This window comes from Cystoisospora suis (genome assembly GCF_002600585.1).
Source record: "Cystoisospora suis strain Wien I chromosome Unknown contig_709, whole genome shotgun sequence".
NCBI lineage: Eukaryota > Apicomplexa > Conoidasida > Eucoccidiorida > Sarcocystidae > Cystoisospora > Cystoisospora suis.
The window spans coordinates 93427-109999 of NW_027153510.1; the positions used below are offsets into that span (position 1 = coordinate 93427).

The 16573-nt window shown below is 54.2% G+C and overlaps 1 protein-coding gene across 1 annotated transcript; it reads right to left on the bottom strand.

Annotated features, from left to right (window-relative positions):
- Nucleotides 1–1047: 1047 nt before the first annotated feature.
- CSUI_001793 (p-type atpase4) lies at nt 1048–15013 on the bottom strand. Its single transcript, XM_068061997.1, has 13 exons — nt 13503–15013; nt 12490–12766; nt 11438–12078; nt 10355–10795; nt 9535–9742; nt 8693–8952; nt 7972–8214; nt 7310–7581; nt 6345–6786; nt 5040–5139; nt 4229–4530; nt 3713–3955; nt 1048–3552 (listed from the first exon to the last, which is right to left on the bottom strand). The coding sequence occupies exons 1-13, from the start codon at nt 14070–14072 to the stop codon at nt 3514–3516; spliced, it is 4038 nt and encodes a 1345-aa protein (XP_067926037.1). The 5' UTR covers nt 14073–15013; the 3' UTR covers nt 1048–3513.
- Between the last annotated feature and the right edge of the window lie 1560 nt (nt 15014–16573).

A 16573-nucleotide genomic window follows, 5' to 3' on the forward strand; every position in this document is an offset into this window, starting at 1 on the left:
GTAAACGTCGAAGCTACACTAAGGTTCTCGCAAGAACAAGAAGTGTGTGTTTCCCGTTTCTTAAACTACCTTCTCCGAGCCTGTTCCCTAGCACCGCTGGATTCGTGGAGACGCACCGCACTGTAGGTTCCCAGTTTGCCAAGTGAGCCTGTCACTGTGACCTGCTCCAAGGCTGAATTCTTAACAGCGGCCGGCACCCGAAAACCACCCCGGGTATCTCTTGCGCGTGTATGCACGGGTGATTCAGCTGTCTCCTTGTGCTTGACGATGCGTAACCGATCTGGCGTGGACGGTGCTAAGGAAAGGTCACGTGCTCTGAAGCTTAACCGTAAAACTGTAGGTGCGCGGCGCAGGTGCCGTTGCACTGTTACGTAGTGTAGAGAACACTAATGGCGTAGTAGTGACGTTTCTCGACAAAAGACCACTTTTTTTGCATCAGGGCACACAGACGTTCTGGAGCGCTACGGAGCTAAGAATCGTCGGGCGTTTGCTATGGCGCGGAGCCCGAAAGTGGCTGAGAAGCCACCGTTTTCGCCGGCAGGGGGGAACCAGGATCCCTCTTCTGACAAACAAAGTATGCCGCGGCTTTGCGGAGACTGGGTCCTCAGAAGGCGGGGAGACCACGAACTGCTGCTTGTGATGGTGCCTAGCCTGCCGCCCGGAGACCGAAGTACGTCCTCAATGAGAAGTAGAATCCGGATTCGGGACCCGCCGATCGGTCTGTCTGTGTGGTGACGCGGTCAGATGACCGCGATCCCAACAATCTAATGAAGTCGCGTAGCAGCGGCGCCACTGAAGTGACGAGCCATGGCTGACGGTAGGCGCTGCCGCAGTCAGGATGCTCTCCCACTACCGAAGGAATGCCTGCATTATACTGTTCTAGCTGCGACGGATCACGTAGCGCGTCCGCCAGAGCTGTTCAGCGTCTCCTTGGGAAGTGCGCACATAAGCATCTGACAACAAGACGAACAAGCACGCAGCAGGGCTCGCAGTTTCGAAAGCCGCATCTCATCAGAAATTGTTCTCGTCGAGAACGCAGCTCGGAAAATGCCTGCAAATCCTTCCTGCGGAAAGAGACACCTGTGTTCTTCGCACCGACGAAAACGACAAAGAGTCTCATGTGTGGAGAATAAAAACACGGGGAAAAAGCGGACCAAACGTCACCCCCCCTCTTTCCGCACACACCTGCTTTTCAACAACTTATACTCGACACACCTCTGCGGAGAACAGCATTGTGAGACATGTTTCTATATAATGAGGACAATTATATGTGATGTAAGTAAACACGGACATGTTTAGTGCTCCACAGCAGTGTACAACGTCTGCACAATCACCGCACGACGTTGATACACGCGACAAAGCAAGCAACCCAGCAAGCCTTTGCTGCAACGGAACCCAGCAGCCCAGAATAGTGTGCAGCCTAAGCCGTGCAGACTTCTTTCGGACGTAAAGTGTGTGTCCCGATCCCCAAACCATGTGAAATTCCGACGCAACCGTCCGCACCTGCAGCGAACCCTTACCACAGTGAAGGATGCACGCGCTGCGCAGATTCGATGCTGTACTGCTATTATTGTTAGAAAGACCGCATGCTCTCCCAAACCAGGCTGCTGCGTCATTCGCTGTCGAGTGCTCCAGGCGCCCATGCATCATCATGCTTGATCGCAGCCTCTGACTCGAGCGCTGCTTCCACTGAAGAACAAATGGAAGGGTAGGCGCCCAAGCACGGAAAGCCCCCCACGAGCGCTAAGACAGCACCGGCTGGAAGGAGAAGCATCCATCCGTGAGATGTGACTGTACGTGGCATGGTACACAGTAAGGCGTGGCCCACTCTCAGAGGGTCCGAAAAGAAGAGAAGATGCGAAATCACTCCCTCATTCACTTGAAACTGTCATTCTACGGGTACGCAGGCTGTGCCGCTGCATAGCATACACAAGCTCATACAAAAAGACGGCCACCTGAGAGCAGCGGTGAAAAGAAAAAGGAGTATCGTCTGAGCTCGAATTTCTTGAAAGGTTGAACGAGAACGCGCTGTAGTCGTGCACACCGCCGCATACCAAAATCCACGAGCAGTCCACTTCGGCGAGATGCACCGCACGACGACCCCCTCGTCCGGTTGACCCTGTTCGCAATGCAGACGGACGAATGCTCTTTTATACATACAGCTTGCAGATTCAACTGTGTTCCCCCGTACACCTTTGGGCGACACTGGTGTTCGCCACTGTCTTCTGCCCACTAGCGCCAGGAAACGCCCGTGACTCGCAGCCGCTCTGAGGGTCAGCTCAACTGCGGCTGACGCATCCAGGCTCCTAAGTCGGTGCTACTCTACAGATTGATCAAGTCGCCACCGAAGAGTGAAGAGTCTCCCCGGGAAAACGCGGACCTCTTCATCGCCGGACTCCCCTCCCTTAGCAGCTCTCCTCGTAGTGGCCAGATCACTCGCTGCTTTCCGGTTCCCGCAGCACGGAAGATATGCGGCAGACAGGTACCTCGAGACTAGAGCTGACAAACTGCGCCCCCCCAATAGAAGGCCCATCCGAACACATTGCCACTCCAAGAATGTTCATCGATGTTTTTCGTGATGCGAGAAAACATACGACTGCAGTGTCAGATATCCGAAGACAGCCGAACTTGGCGTTTGATCGCAAGACTGTCCCGCCACACACAAAGAACCACGCACAACGGTGTGTCTGAGTCGTGTCCTTATTCCCATTCGCAGAACCTGACAGGCGACGGATAGTGACGTCTCAGGAACGCAGAGATCTACAAAACCGAGGACGAGTTTCAAACAAAGAACGTGTCTCGATCTCAGATTAGCGACACCTCCGTTCCCCTCAGCCTGCACTAGCGTCCATCTCGTAAAACGGGCGTCACATTCCCGCCTACTCCGGCCCGAGTGGGCGGAGAAGAGTAGGGACTGCATCAGAACGCTCAGGTGCTGCTTCTTCCGGGGTAGCATTCCAATGTGTGTATGCCACAGAAACAACCGAGCTAAGCACACCACGCCACGAGGGTCTCATGGCAGAGGCAAAAACGTGTGCCCTCCAGCCCGGAGAGCGAACAAGGAGAAAGAGCGATCCAGCCCCACCGGTATGTTGCCGCATTTATGTTTCCGAAGTGGCAAAGCACACGTACAGACCGAACAACAGCCCGCAACACTGGAAAAAAACAAACACCGCCGATCCATTCCAGTGGTCTAACATCCCGTAGCGACCATGCCACTTGCCTCTGCCCCTTCGTATGAAACAGTAGTCCATTGCTCGCATGAGAGCCTTGCGAAAATGAAAGGTGGGCCAGTGACGTGCGCCGATCTCCAGAGAACCGGACCCCGACCATTCGGCGAGAACTCTTCATCTGACAAAGACTATCTGCAGATTACCCGACACGCAGACAACCGGCACTGCAACTGCAAGGCATCCCCCGCCGCAGCGTCACCAACTGTCACACCTTGAATGTGACTTTCGACGCACGTGTGGTCTTAGTGAGCCACGCGTTTTCACCGACCTAGAACAGCTCTTAGACGCTGGACGGTTTGGCCGTCATCGCCTGCCGTTTCTGCACACGAAGACAAGGAAGAACCACGAGATGCCAATGAGTACTGCTGCGGTTCAAAAGCCTATGACACCTCAAGACCCGAGCTGGTTGTCAACACCTGGTAGTGCACACTTTGTGCTTCCCCAAGTTGTATCCACACTGATGCTTGCCATGACCTTACCCGCTGTCGTGCCTTCATCTGACGATATAGAGGCTTCGGAATCAACTCATCGAGGACGAGGTTGACGAAGCCGCAGCCGATGGCGAACAGGTACATCCACCAGGGAAGGGCCGCCGTGGAAAACACGCTTTGAATGCCGGGCACAACGGTCAACAACGAGGTCAAAGTGGCAGAAATGCTACAGGCCATGTGCATCCAGGGATTGCGATTGAAAACGAGGAAGAACCACTGCCACGACCGTACCTGCGAAGGCAGCAGAGAGTAACAACCAGTGTACACTTGGTATGAAATCCAAAGTCCACGACGCTTCGAGGCAGTCAGGAAATGATCGCGGACCCGCAGCGACCCAGTTTGGTAACCACACCCCCACACCGTACTTCAGATGACCCATCTATTGATGCGGACTGAAGCCTCACCAGGCTGCCCCGCAATCGGCAACCAGACTCCGAATGCATAGCTGCATGGCAAGGACGACTAGAGGGTTCGGAGAATGGCGAAGAAGTGAGCAGCACTCACCGTATACGCCCTAAGCATCTCGCACCACACTGCCGTGATGAAAGCGCTCGTGCGTCCCATGCGAGCCCCTCTCGCCGAAACGTCATAGTAGTCTCTTGGGGCGGCACCTTTGGGCGTTTCCGAGCTAGAGCTAACTGTCGTGCCTTCCTTGGGCATGCAAAACCCGCTTGAGTGCGTAGCAACGTCGTCGGGGCACCCCTCGGCCATTGCGTTCACGACATATTCATCGAGACCCGGGGTTTTGACAGTCAAGTCAGAATGCTTTCCAGCGACCGCCCCTAAAACCTGTTCCATCTCCCCCGCTGCAGAAGCAAGTACACCGCAGGAGAGACACCCACAGGACACCCGCCTCCCAGAGTAAAGTGTCTCCACAGATCGGGGGATATTTTGCCAGGGGAGGAATCAGGAGACAGGGGGGTCTCTTAGCGCGTACATAGGTTGTCTGGGGAGAAAAAAGGAGACAGGGGGATCTCTTAGCGCGTACGTAGGTTGTCTGGCGGCAGTAGGTACGCGTCGGTTCCTCACTGCCTATGAGAAGTACGCGCTGTCGGCTCAGTCCGACAAAGACACTCTAGCCAATAAACACACACTGCCTCACTGCGCTCACACAGCGAAGGAAGAGGGCTGTCATGGCTACTCTCACACAAAACAGAACCGAACGTCGTTTGCCAGCGAGCTGAGTATACGTACCGTGTAGAAGACGAGTTCAATCACGGAGAAAATGGACTCGTAAAAACAGACAGGAAGGACTGCACCTGGACTGGATGTTCAATGCACTACACCCTTCCAATACAAGACTCGGCCGACGTACTTTCGGGGTTCCAGAAATCAATGTTAGTGACCCAGCCAGTGTAGTCCTTCGTCATGCGGTACTCGAAAGAGCGGCAAAGAAAGCGATAGTCGACCTCCTTCTGAAAAGACGACAGCAATTCAACAACTTCCAGATCTGTCAGAAGAGCAATGTAACACCATAAAAAACAACTGAAATGTAACAAGCTGCGCCGAGACCCCCTTGGTGAAGCTCAACTGGGGGCCAGGTATGTACGTGAGTCAGAGCTCGACTTGTACAAGATTGTGCACGCCCCAGAGTTTTCAAGGTCTGGGGTGCGGTACGTCACAAGGAATCTGCACGGCTTTCCCGTAGAGGGCGCACGCTGAAGGCTGGCGGCTGAGCGGATCCAGCGCAAACAAGCGAACAGGGATGCAATAGTGGCAAGGAGCAAGTGGCTGCGTATACCTGGGTTTTCATGTCCATAGCCTTGTAGTATAGACACTGTTCGTGTAGCGGGTTCAGCTGAACTACGCCGGTACATAAGTAAAGTCCAAGGGCGAGAGACATGAGTACGCAACCCGCCTCAAAGACCGTGTGTGGCAAATTGCCGTAGAGCCACCAATCGCGGGTCATGATTGGTTGCTTGCGGGGACGCGGAGGCATCTGGGAAAACACACAAGGTTTCCCCACAAGCACAAACATACAAGTCGTTAAACCTTATCACTCCCCGTGAATGTTGGCGATAATCCGCGAAGAGGGTCAGCTCACTCTTCCGGTGGGTAGCCCTCTGGCCTGACATAGCCTATCTGCTCTGGCGACATTCGGCCACCACGAAACTCGCTATTTCTAGGAATAACCGGCTAACTGTCTCTCCAAGAAAAACCCGCAGAAAAACCACAGCCGGGGCCTGAAGTCTGAAGACGGCATCTTTTGGGCACTAGCACGACGAAACACACATGACACAAACATCGAGGCCGCGCCTATGTTTTTCTCCTCTGAATTCTTATCAGACGACAGGCACCTGGAGGCACGAGAAACACAGGAACGCTTCTGCAGAACAGATTCTTTCTCCCGTGACATCGAACGCTGACAGAACGACTTGTGAGTAGCTTCACATCCAGTGCGTTGACAACTGACCGCAGTCTGAACTGACATCCTCAGCACTACGCAACGTGCCGACTGACGGGTCAAACATACCCATCCACGTGATCTAGCTGTTCACAGTTCCGAGAACCTCTCTGTAATCTAAGCTCCCAAAACTGCATCTTTCTCAAATCTGTGTCCGCATTGCGTAGAAGCTCCCTGAATGAGATGACGACGCGAAATGTGCAAGGGGCACCCCACCTTCATGTTTTCGGCATCAGGAGGCTCCTTAGCAAGAGCAACCGCAGGACAGCCGTCACTCATCAGGTTGAGGAAGAGCACTTGAAGCGCCTCTAAAGGTAGAGGCATAGATGCAGCGATGGCGATGGTAAGGTAAATGATTTCGCCGATGTTAGTGCCGAGCAGGAAGCAGACAAATTTCTGAATGTTGGAATAGATTTTTCTCCCTTCCTCGACGGCCGCTACAATCGTCACAAAGTTGTCATCCAAGAGCACCATCTCACTTGCGCCCTTTGCCACATCTGTTCCCGCTATTCCCATAGCCACACCGATGTCTGCTGCTTTCAGAGCAGGCGCGTCGTTAACTCCATCTCCCGTCATGGCCACTGTATGGCCCTGCCGCTTTAAGGCTTCCACAATCGCGATCTTATCCTCCGGTTGTGCCCGTGAGAAAACGTTGACTCTAAAAAAAAAAAAAAAACAGGCGTCACAGTACGCAGGACGGTTCACACTTAATGATCGACATTAGATGCTGCAAAACAGATCGCTCTATCCACGCACGGCACGCTTTCGCGCTCTACACCTCATACCAGCACACCAGACCCCACAACTGAAGAGAAAAATACTTGCATATAGAGCTCAGTCCACTCCCTGGTATGCACAGAGGGCCGTCGGAAACCAGAGTCCACGGTACTGCGGAGGAGCGCTTGTACCAGTCGAGCTTTTCTGAAAATTCGGTATGTGTGTCTCCGCGAGTTGAGTAAGTACTTTGCGCAAGAACCAGTGACCAAAGCAACTCTCCAGTCCCAGACAATGTATGAGAGTCTGTTGGCCACCACCTCGGCGTACTCGACGCCATAGCGGCGTGCCGGTGCACAAGAACACACTGTTCCCTAGACGTGGCTTCTGCAGTCGATGAACTATCAAAAAATGCAGATCCACAAACGGATTCCACTACACAGTAGCAGCAATCGAAAGGCGTGTACCTGCCGACGATTTCGTCGAGGTCCTCCTCTGGGAGATGCTCTTGCATCGGATCGTCTCCTACGTGTAGCCCCGAACACTGAATACTTTTCTCTTCAGCAACATCTGACGACGTCAGCAGGCCGATCTCATTAGCAATGGCCACGGCAGTAGGCCTCTGATCCCCCGTAATCATAATGACACGAATACCTGCGTCCCGACACCTTTCGATGGCTTCACGCACGCCCTGCCGCGGCGGATCGAGAGAGCCAATCACGCCGAGAAGACACAACTCCTGCCGCACACAGGCAAACCGAGAATGACACAGCTGAAATGACCTGCCCGTAGACGGCATCACATGCAGCCTGTAACACGCACTCTTGCGTGCAAGCACAGCTGAGTAAAAAACTCCAGCCTGCTCCTAGCTCCACTCTCGAGGCAAAAAAGAGCCTTAGTGAGTGGAAAAAGCTTCCGGTCTGACATTTGCGGAAAAAGACCGGTGTCCGTGTAAAGTGGGAACCCTCACGTACTCATGCTTGAAGTTAGAGACTTTGATCTACGGTCACGGAAGGGAGTGCAGCGTGAGTCTATGTACACATGGAGGCCACGCACGCTAATAGTCACAAGGCGAACAACCCGCATGGCAGGGCCGTTAACGAGTATCGAAGCAGCCCAGTGGACTTACCTCTGTGTCCTCGCCAAGGGCGAACTGTAGTCTGTGGTCTGCTCCATCCTTATTTCGAAGAGTTTCAATATCGGCGTCTGACAAAGGACGAATGGTAAATGCTAGTACACGGAGCGCTTGCTGAGAAAGAGACAGGTTAACACTCTCCACCTTCTCAATCTCTTCCGTGGTAATGGGATGGTCCCAGTCGACTCGAGGACCCGACGGGCCCTCGTCTAGCGAGTAACCCACGTGCTTCAATACCTGCCGGAGACAAGGAAGACAAAAAGCCAGAATGTAGACGTAGCACAGAGGTGCTTCAAGCCGCGCTACCAAGCAGGCACCGCGCGATTCCCGGTGGACATCACCTCTATGTCGGTGTTATGGCTCACAGATCGAAGCAACGTACAATCACGTAACATTTGTGAGACTACTCTCTACCTCTACAACACAGCTCCGCTCTGACCTGTTCGGTACGTATCTCGTAGAAAACGGGCATCTGGTTGCACGAACAAGGGACTCGGGCGAGTGTATCCCGCACACACATACACACACACAGCGGCAGGCCCCCTACTTCTTGGAGGTGTCGGAAACACAAGGAAATCTTCTCACCACAATGCGAGTGTTGCATGCGGGTCAATCCATATTTTGTTACGGGAATCATAACACATCCGCACCCTCACTCGAGTGTATGCATGCGAGCATATGCTGAGACCACAAGCGACTCCTCAGTGGCGCATACTCTGTCAGGAGCGCCTTTGATGATGGCGCAGTGGGTGTACGGCGATCCCTCAGTATTGTTCAAAGCGACGTCGCCAAAGGTGTTTGTCTGGGGCAGTTTGTGTATAGTCATCATCATCTTCCTCGCAGAATTGAAAGGAACTTCGAGGTCCTTGAGTCGACCATACTCCATGTTTGCATCAGTAAAACCAGGAACACCACCGCTGGTGCCTGTGATGGCCTCGCCGAAGTGAGCCTTCGCGGCTGCCACGACGATCGCCCCTGTAGCAAACACGAGAGACAAGATGGAGACGCACAAGAAATACGAGCTACACCAGGCCCGCCCGGAATTCGGATAACCTACGTACTCCGACGCGGACAATAGTGCAGTGACCAGAACAAACTCCGGGTTCCGTCCCTCTTTTCTTCGTGTCAGATGCTCGAGAAACCAAAGCACGACTGTATTAGACGGCTCAGCTTCTGAGAGTATGGCTTGCTACTGCAGGATTCTCCGATGTAGCAATCGTGTGGTTCTTCGAAGCTCGGAGAAACCCTGCTTTTCACGTCCAGAACGTGCTTAGACACGACGAATTTCTAGATCTGTGAGTACACTGATTAGTCACAGTGTCACAGTACTGCTGTAGACACAGAAAAGAACGGCCCACACTTCGGGTGGGAGGGATATCTTGCTCGTCTCGTTGAGGCGGCTTCTACTCAACCCCTTTCAGCGCTTGGCGCGACCTCTGCTTTTCTCCAAATGCTCGGAAGCTTTCAGCACGTTACTGTGTGCGGAGCATGGCCCCCGAACTTTGGCGCAGACTACCAGCACCGCCCCGGGCTGGACTGGGATCGCAGTTCTCTCACCTTCACTCATATTGCCCTTGGTCATCCACCGTTTAGTGTCAGGGTCACGAGCCAGTGTGGTGGCGTGGGAGTTCAAGTACCCTGCAAGCATCGTTGTGCGGACAAGCTTCGTGGCCGCTTCCTTGCCGTTAGCTGGATTTCCATAATTGCGGCACACGCCATCGAAGTCCTGGAAGGCGCCGTCGTGGTACTGAACCATCAGGTTATTCTGGAAGCCAAGAGCAACGCAGCAGAACAAAAACTCGTCATGAAGGCACCGCTCACGCAAAGCCCGTGGCTGGGCGGGTTTTGCGAACGATAACGCGACGTCTCCAGACCAACGCGACCAGGGCGTCGGAGAAAGAGAACAGCTTTCCAGGATCGCTCTCCAAGCAGAGGCCCGGCCCGCGGCGACAGGAAAGGCCATACTCGCTAGCTTGCGTCACAGACAAGTGACCTCTCTAACAAAGAAACGTTTGGAAGGCAAAAGAAAAAGCCATCAAGTCCGTAGGGGCTGTCCGTGTCCAATGCCTATACAGATATCTGACGACACCAAACCATCACAATCAAAGCACAGCGCGTCCGCAAAAACCACATCGCCCTGCTCTTTCTACGTGCCCTAGACATCAAACCCAACGGAGTACTGAAGAGCCTGCGGCACTACGCCATAGGAAGACGCCCTCAGTGACTACTCACCACGCTATTCAACGCACACACCCATTTTCTCCATCACGTGTCACTCAGGTGCACGTCCTTACCTTGTGCCCGTTTCGGCTCTGTCAGCTGCTCTTGTTCCGTGCCAGCGCTCATCAGAAGCGATCTACAACATCGTGATGCTCACCTTTGTCTTTTCGTCCAGCTGGTTCCAATCAAAAATTCCTCCGTTGGGATCGAACCCTTTGGTGGGATAGAAACCAAAGCTCTTGGTTAAGCCATCCTCATCAAGAAGCGTGCCGTTGCGGCAGACTGTCACCAGACGAACTGCTGTCATTTTCCCCTCCGTTAAAGTCCCTGTCTTGTCGCTGCAAATGACTGAACAGCAGCCCAGGGTCTCCACAGCAGGTAACTTGCGCACGTTCGATTTCCGCTTCACCATGTCCCGCGCCCCCAGAGAGAGGCAGATCGTCACTACCATCGGCAAGCCTTCGGGAATCGATGAGACGGCAAAACCCACGGCAACTAAGACGATCTGGGAAAAAGAGATAAGCCCCAAAAAGTAAAAACAGCGAAGTCCTTTCACAATGCCCCCTGATCCTGAGCCTACAGCAGAAAGGAGATCTCCCTGCCACCGGGAAACAGTACAGGGACCCTGAGTGACACCACTGCATGCGCTGACAGCACTTGGGAGAGGAGACATCAGAAAGCACACATTAGCGGTGACCACAGAGAACGCGACAGGCGCGAGAGACGAGGCGCCAGCGTCGAGCTAGCCAGTCCTGCCCGTCACGGCGGTAGCGGGTAGGGCAAACCGCCGGCCTGATACACTAGAGCCCCGAGAGCTCCTGCTACCAAGGGCACGAGCGAGGCTATACAAACCAAACAGAAGCTGGAGTTCTAGCTGGCCGCTCCCTTGACGTGTCTGTATCTGTCAAGCAAACACATAGTCGCTTGGAGAGCTCTGCACCTCAATACGCGGCCTCTTTACCTTTCTTCCTAACCCTCACAACTAATGAAGAAGAGACTCCTGCCCTGTGGCTCACTCATAGACGTAACCAGCTACTTCCACTGAAGAGAAACAGTGTACCGCGAATACGCCTGACGCCATCGATTTCTGACGTAACCACCGGGGAATTCGGACCACGCACGACCCTGACTGGTTCTTAGTTCGGCGACAGCCTTGCTCTGCCTCCACCTGCCCGACACTAGCTCGAAATCCGACTCCAAAAGAATGAGAGACACCGAAGCAGTGCATTAGAAATCTCACCAAAATGATACGACGGTCTGACGCAAGAACTAAAAGAGCAGCAGAAGGCGCGCCTCTTACCGTGAAAGCCGGATCAGCATCAGGATGGGCAGGATCTCGATAGCCCGTCAGGATAGCGACGACAACGACAATGATGAGGACGCATATGGCAATAAGGCCGATCATACCTCCCAGTCGGTTCAGACCTCTCTGCAGTGGTGTCAACCTCGACCCCTCTCCCGCTTTCTTAAGCTGCTGAGCGATTCGGCCCACTTGCGTCTCCATACCCGTGGCAAAGACAAGGCCGCGGCCACTCCCGTTCGTTACGATAGTCGAAGCAAAACATAGGTTCGTAGCAAACGGCGTGTCGTAATCTTTGGCGCGCAGCGTCTTGCTAATGTCCTCGCTCTCGCCCGTCAAAAGTGCCTCGTTTGTCTTGAGCTCCACCGTTTCAATGCAGCGCATATCTGCCGCGACATTGTTCCCCGTCTCTAGCAATACCACATCTCCCGGAACCACATCCACTGCCCCGACAGTCTGGACCTTGCCCTCCCGCAACACCGTACATCCCGGGGCAGCCATGCTCGCCAGCTTCGCTAAAGCGTTGCTTGCTGGAGACAGACAAAGGAAACAACCGAGAGTTCCTAAGGTCCCGATTTCGCCTGGAAAACGCAGCCACCACTGGCGAAATATGGTGCGCCCTCAGTTCCCTTGAGAACGTGGCAAGGCAAACCTGTTCGCCACAGGTCGCAGTCTCTTGCACTTGCTTCTCCGCAAGGGACAGTCAGTTCACAAACAACTGGCTCGTGCTAAGTCAGCGAAACAATCGGGTTGTACAAGTAAAGCCACCGCGAAAGCGCAAAGAGACGTCTCCTGCAGCTGTTTTCTATGCCTTGCTTTCCCACTACATCGTGCCACGTTATCGCGACGAGCAAGACGCTTCACAGGGCAGCCCAGGCAGGATGGAGGCCAGTCTCCCTCCGTGAACCACAGTATATCCACCTGAGGCACCGGCAACTCGGAAAGCGACGCTAAGATCCCCGCGGCGGTTTTTTCGAGAAAGGAAAGAGTACCTGACTTTTCCATGTAGGTCGCCAGCGTTGCGTTCAAAGTTACGATGATGAGAATAGCCGCCCCCTCTACCCACTCCTGAAGGGCCATGGAGGCGATGGCGGCTACCAGCAGCAGCATAACAACCGGGCTCAGAAACTGATGAAGGAAAATCTTCCACACCGGCTCCGACTTGTCTTTCTCCAGGACATTGGGACCGTAAATCCGACGGTTTTCTAGGACCTGTTCTTCTGTCAGACCTCTATTGATGTCCTGGAGGCCCAGCTCCTTGGCCAGCTCCTAGAAGCAAAAATTGCGCAACGAAAAGAACCCTTTTACACGGCAGAAACCACTGGCAACGTCAGTGTCAGAAAAGAAGTCCAGCCCGATAGAGGCGATGAGCACCTCCACTTGTCGGGACAGGAGTCGGACGCAGGCACCGAAGCAAATGTGTGAACTCGTAAGAAGACTCTTTCCGAGGGGGTGTGCGCGTCAAGAGCCCTTTGACCGGAGACGCAAGGAGGCTCACGTCGGCAGATGAAGCGACAGCAACACAATGCTGAGAACAGTTCTTCCCAGGCACGCGAACGCTCGTGCCGATACTGACTCGACAGAGAGAAGAATCACGCGATGATATCCGGTGCTCTGTCTTTGGCATCGAGACTAACTCACTTTACAACCTTGGACCATACACCTCACTTCTCTGCTCGCGAAAATATAACCCTCGGATTTGAAGGAGCCTGACTCCTTAAATCCCCTCATATGCGAAAGAGACCCCACATCTCGTTGTGCTTCTCCAGTGCGGAACAAGCAAGAAGACGCTTAAACCCAGGTGGCATCCCAGTGTGGCCAGAGAGAATACCAGTCCTTCACGGGGAGGTGTTCGGTAATGAGAAGTCAAGCGCGCTCAACCGGAAGTACCAAGGCAACGGTAAACGAAAAGATAGAGATGCCGCGCGAAAAAGACGTCCCATCAGATTGCTTACATGAACTAACCTTGAGCGGCGGAAGAGCGAATCGAAGTCAAGTCTCTCACCTCAACCGGGAGCGAAGCGTAGCGGTTCTTCCCACTGGTGGGATGAGACTGCTCGGTAATGGTAACGGCTCGTCTGAACGCCTCAGGGTCTGTTTGCCTGGCTTTCTCGACTAGCTCCTTCAGGCTTACATGACTCTTGCTTAATCGATCAATCAGCTCCGTCTCGAGGTTCTCGTATCCGGTTGCCGACATGCCAGCAGGGGGCATACTAACGCTGCTGTTGGCCGGAAGAAGCTTAGCCTGTTCCTGCTCCCTGATTGCCTGAGAAACGGAAGAGTGAGACTTACCCACTTTCAACCCGCCTGCCCCACTGGCAAGCGAGGCTGATTCGCGCCGATGCGAATGGCGGCGGCTGGAGCTGCGCGAGTGACGGTGGACCTCACTCCGGGATACGTCCGGGGGTCCGGCCTGATGACCATTAGATGAAGAGTCGAGGGGCGCGTCCTTACTGGGTTCCGAGGGCGAGCCGTCGGCGTTTACTGTATTTTGAGATGCCGCCCACGGCCCAGACTCTGAGCTGCTGGGGTCCCCCGGCGCACCTAGCGCCTTGGCCGACGCGGTCTCAGCCATTATGTATCTACAAATGAAGCCGATGCAAACTAGACCCTGGAGACGTTTGATCCAGTTCCCTCCGGTTTACTATCCCGGGCGGGGCCTTGTGACTCGTGTGCGATACCGCTCGTGTGCAGCGACATGCGCGAGGCACATAGACAGTTAGCGCGATATTATTCCGACCCTGCAGAGACGACAAGCCCGAGAGAAGCGGGAATGCAGGTGGGCCTGTCCGCAAACCCAGTGGGATGATTCGACCAGGTCACGACGATGCCAAGAACATCATGCAGTTGGGTTACTACCGCAACGCTCCCTTTAGGACAAAAGGGTAGCTCGAAAAGTGTCTACCGATAGAACAATAGCAGAGTGACTGGGGAACCAGCGCCGAGGGCAGCTTTCGAGCGACACCTGGGAAGAAAACGGGCAACCACGACTACTGCAAGGAAGCCGCAGACTCAATATGCAAGAAAGGACAAGATACTGCACAGCAGAAGGAGAGGACATCCGTAGGACGCAACTGCTATGAGCGGAGTCGCGGCGCTCAACACGACAAAGGGAAAGTGTAAGCGGGAAAATAGACGCGGAGTTGCAGTAGGCAGACACGGAGTGGAGGGCCCCTTGCCTTGAATGAAGCGAAGGGCCAGAGCCAAGGAGGTAAACGGAGAAACAACGGAGAAAACGCCAGAGCGAGACCCTGTTCCCAAGAAAGAAGAGATATGCATCGCTTTTGCGCGAAACGCGCAGATGCGCCCACAGCAGTGTTACTGACGCAGCAGATTCTCGTGGCGCGACATCGCATACCACCGCCAGCCGCCCCTGGACGGGGGCGGCTCTGCGGAGCCCCCTTCACGGCATGTGCCGGGCCTCCCTTCAGCAGAAGTGCCTTGACAAACAACTTCGTTTCCAAACAAGTGTGCTTCGAGAGGTTATGTGAAAGACGGCCGAGACCGTGAAGAGCGAGAGAAAAAGAGTACAGCACTGCGCAGCTCGTGAACGGGGTGTCACTATCAGGTTTTCAAGACACATGTCGTTGCATGTGCTACTCGTACACTCCGCGAAGCACGCGCCGGCTGCCCTCGTCCGGCACTGAATTAGGTGAAATGTGGACACTGTATGTGCTTTCCCCTGGGCCTTATCAGACACGCAGCTCGTGCTTTCCTGAGTGTTACTGAGGAATCGAGGCAGTCGGCTACCTGCTACACAAGTAACCGAAAGTAGAGACGATCCCCGGTGGGCGCAGCAGCCGCCCTGCGAGGAACTATCCCCGACAGAGCACCAGGTATCGCCGACTGATATTTGAAGAGCCCGCTGAAGTGTCTGGGTGCAGAAGTGCAATAACCAGAGGACGTTTTGTCGGGGGGGCTCAAGCCAATGACGAAGACGAAGCCAGCAAAACCGTCTTGGAGATTCCTGTCCCACGGACTGCCATCTCCCGTTCAGTCGGAGCCTGTAGTATCATTTCGGAAGGCTCTGAACAGGGGACTTTTCTTAACCACCGCAAGAAATTAGGTGCCGTGCCCGCGTGAGGCACCTTGTACGAGGTAGGCCAGCGGCAGAGCGAAAGTTTCGTTGGTGAACGAGCTGTTGTACTGGGCCGCGTCCCCCGCCTAGCGAGACAGTACAGAAACCGGACTCTCTGTGAGCCGAATGGAGTTGGGACGCCTACTGAACAGTGTGCAGCGCTTTTTGAGAGCGTTTCTGTATTATAAGGCACAGCTGTTTCCACGGGAGAAAACCTAGTCACTCCAGCTGATCGTGCCCGAAAAGAGAAACAGACATAAATGTCTATTGCAGCACTGCACGGGCAAAGCGGGAAACACGGTGGCCGCCGACAGTGCTGGCTGCGGGTCCCGTTCAGGCACTTCCGTTACCTCGTGAACCAGCCGTCACAAGAAAACGCTGTCCAAACCGTAGTCGAAGAACTCCTTTTTTTGCTTACTTGCAGCCCGGCTTTCTTCACAATCAACCTCCTAGTACTGTAGTGTCCGAGTTTACGACACTCACGCGTAGTCACCTTAGCTCAGGCTTCTGCGGAGCAGCGCCGTGACTCGCCGGGGAAGACTCGCCAGCAGTGAAGAAGGTTTGTCTACTTCGTTTTGTCGCCTTCTTTCTTTTATTGACGATCAACCAAATAGTTCTCATCGGCCACCACAGCGTCTCCGACAATTTTGGTTCTCTCTACCATGCCATCGACCTCACAACCCTTTTCCTTGCCCAGCAGTGACTTACTGTTATTTCTTGCTTTCGTCCTTGGAGACATCGCCTACAAGGCAGAAGAGTCCTTAGCGACCGAGAACGACAAAAAGGTGGAGTCCACTGCCGAAGTACGTCTCCGGTGTTATGGGGAGGCCAATGTGCGGACAGCCAACGTTGGCCTCAGTCTCTGGAGACGACATACGCGCAGGATTCACCCGTTAATACGGCTGCCAGCGCTTAACTTCTGCTCACGTCACAGCTTCCACCTGATGTGCTGGCCAATAGTTGACCGCGCTTAGTTTTCTGTGTGGAACGTGTGACGC

What these genes read in the sequence shown, in the direction of transcription:
- CSUI_001793 (XM_068061997.1), bottom strand. Translation starts at nt 14,072, where the DNA reads ATGGCTGAGACCGCGTCGGCCAAGGCGCTAGGTGCGCCGGGGGACCCC. An exon ending in TGATTTCTGGAACCCCGAAA is followed by an intron (nt 4,531 to 5,039) that starts GTACGTCGGCCG and finishes TTGCTTCTGCAG; the next exon opens with CGGGGGAGATGGAACAGGTT. An exon ending in AGATGCTTAGGGCGTATACG is followed by an intron (nt 3,956 to 4,228) that starts GTGAGTGCTGCT and finishes CTGCCTTCGCAG; the next exon opens with GTACGGTCGTGGCAGTGGTT.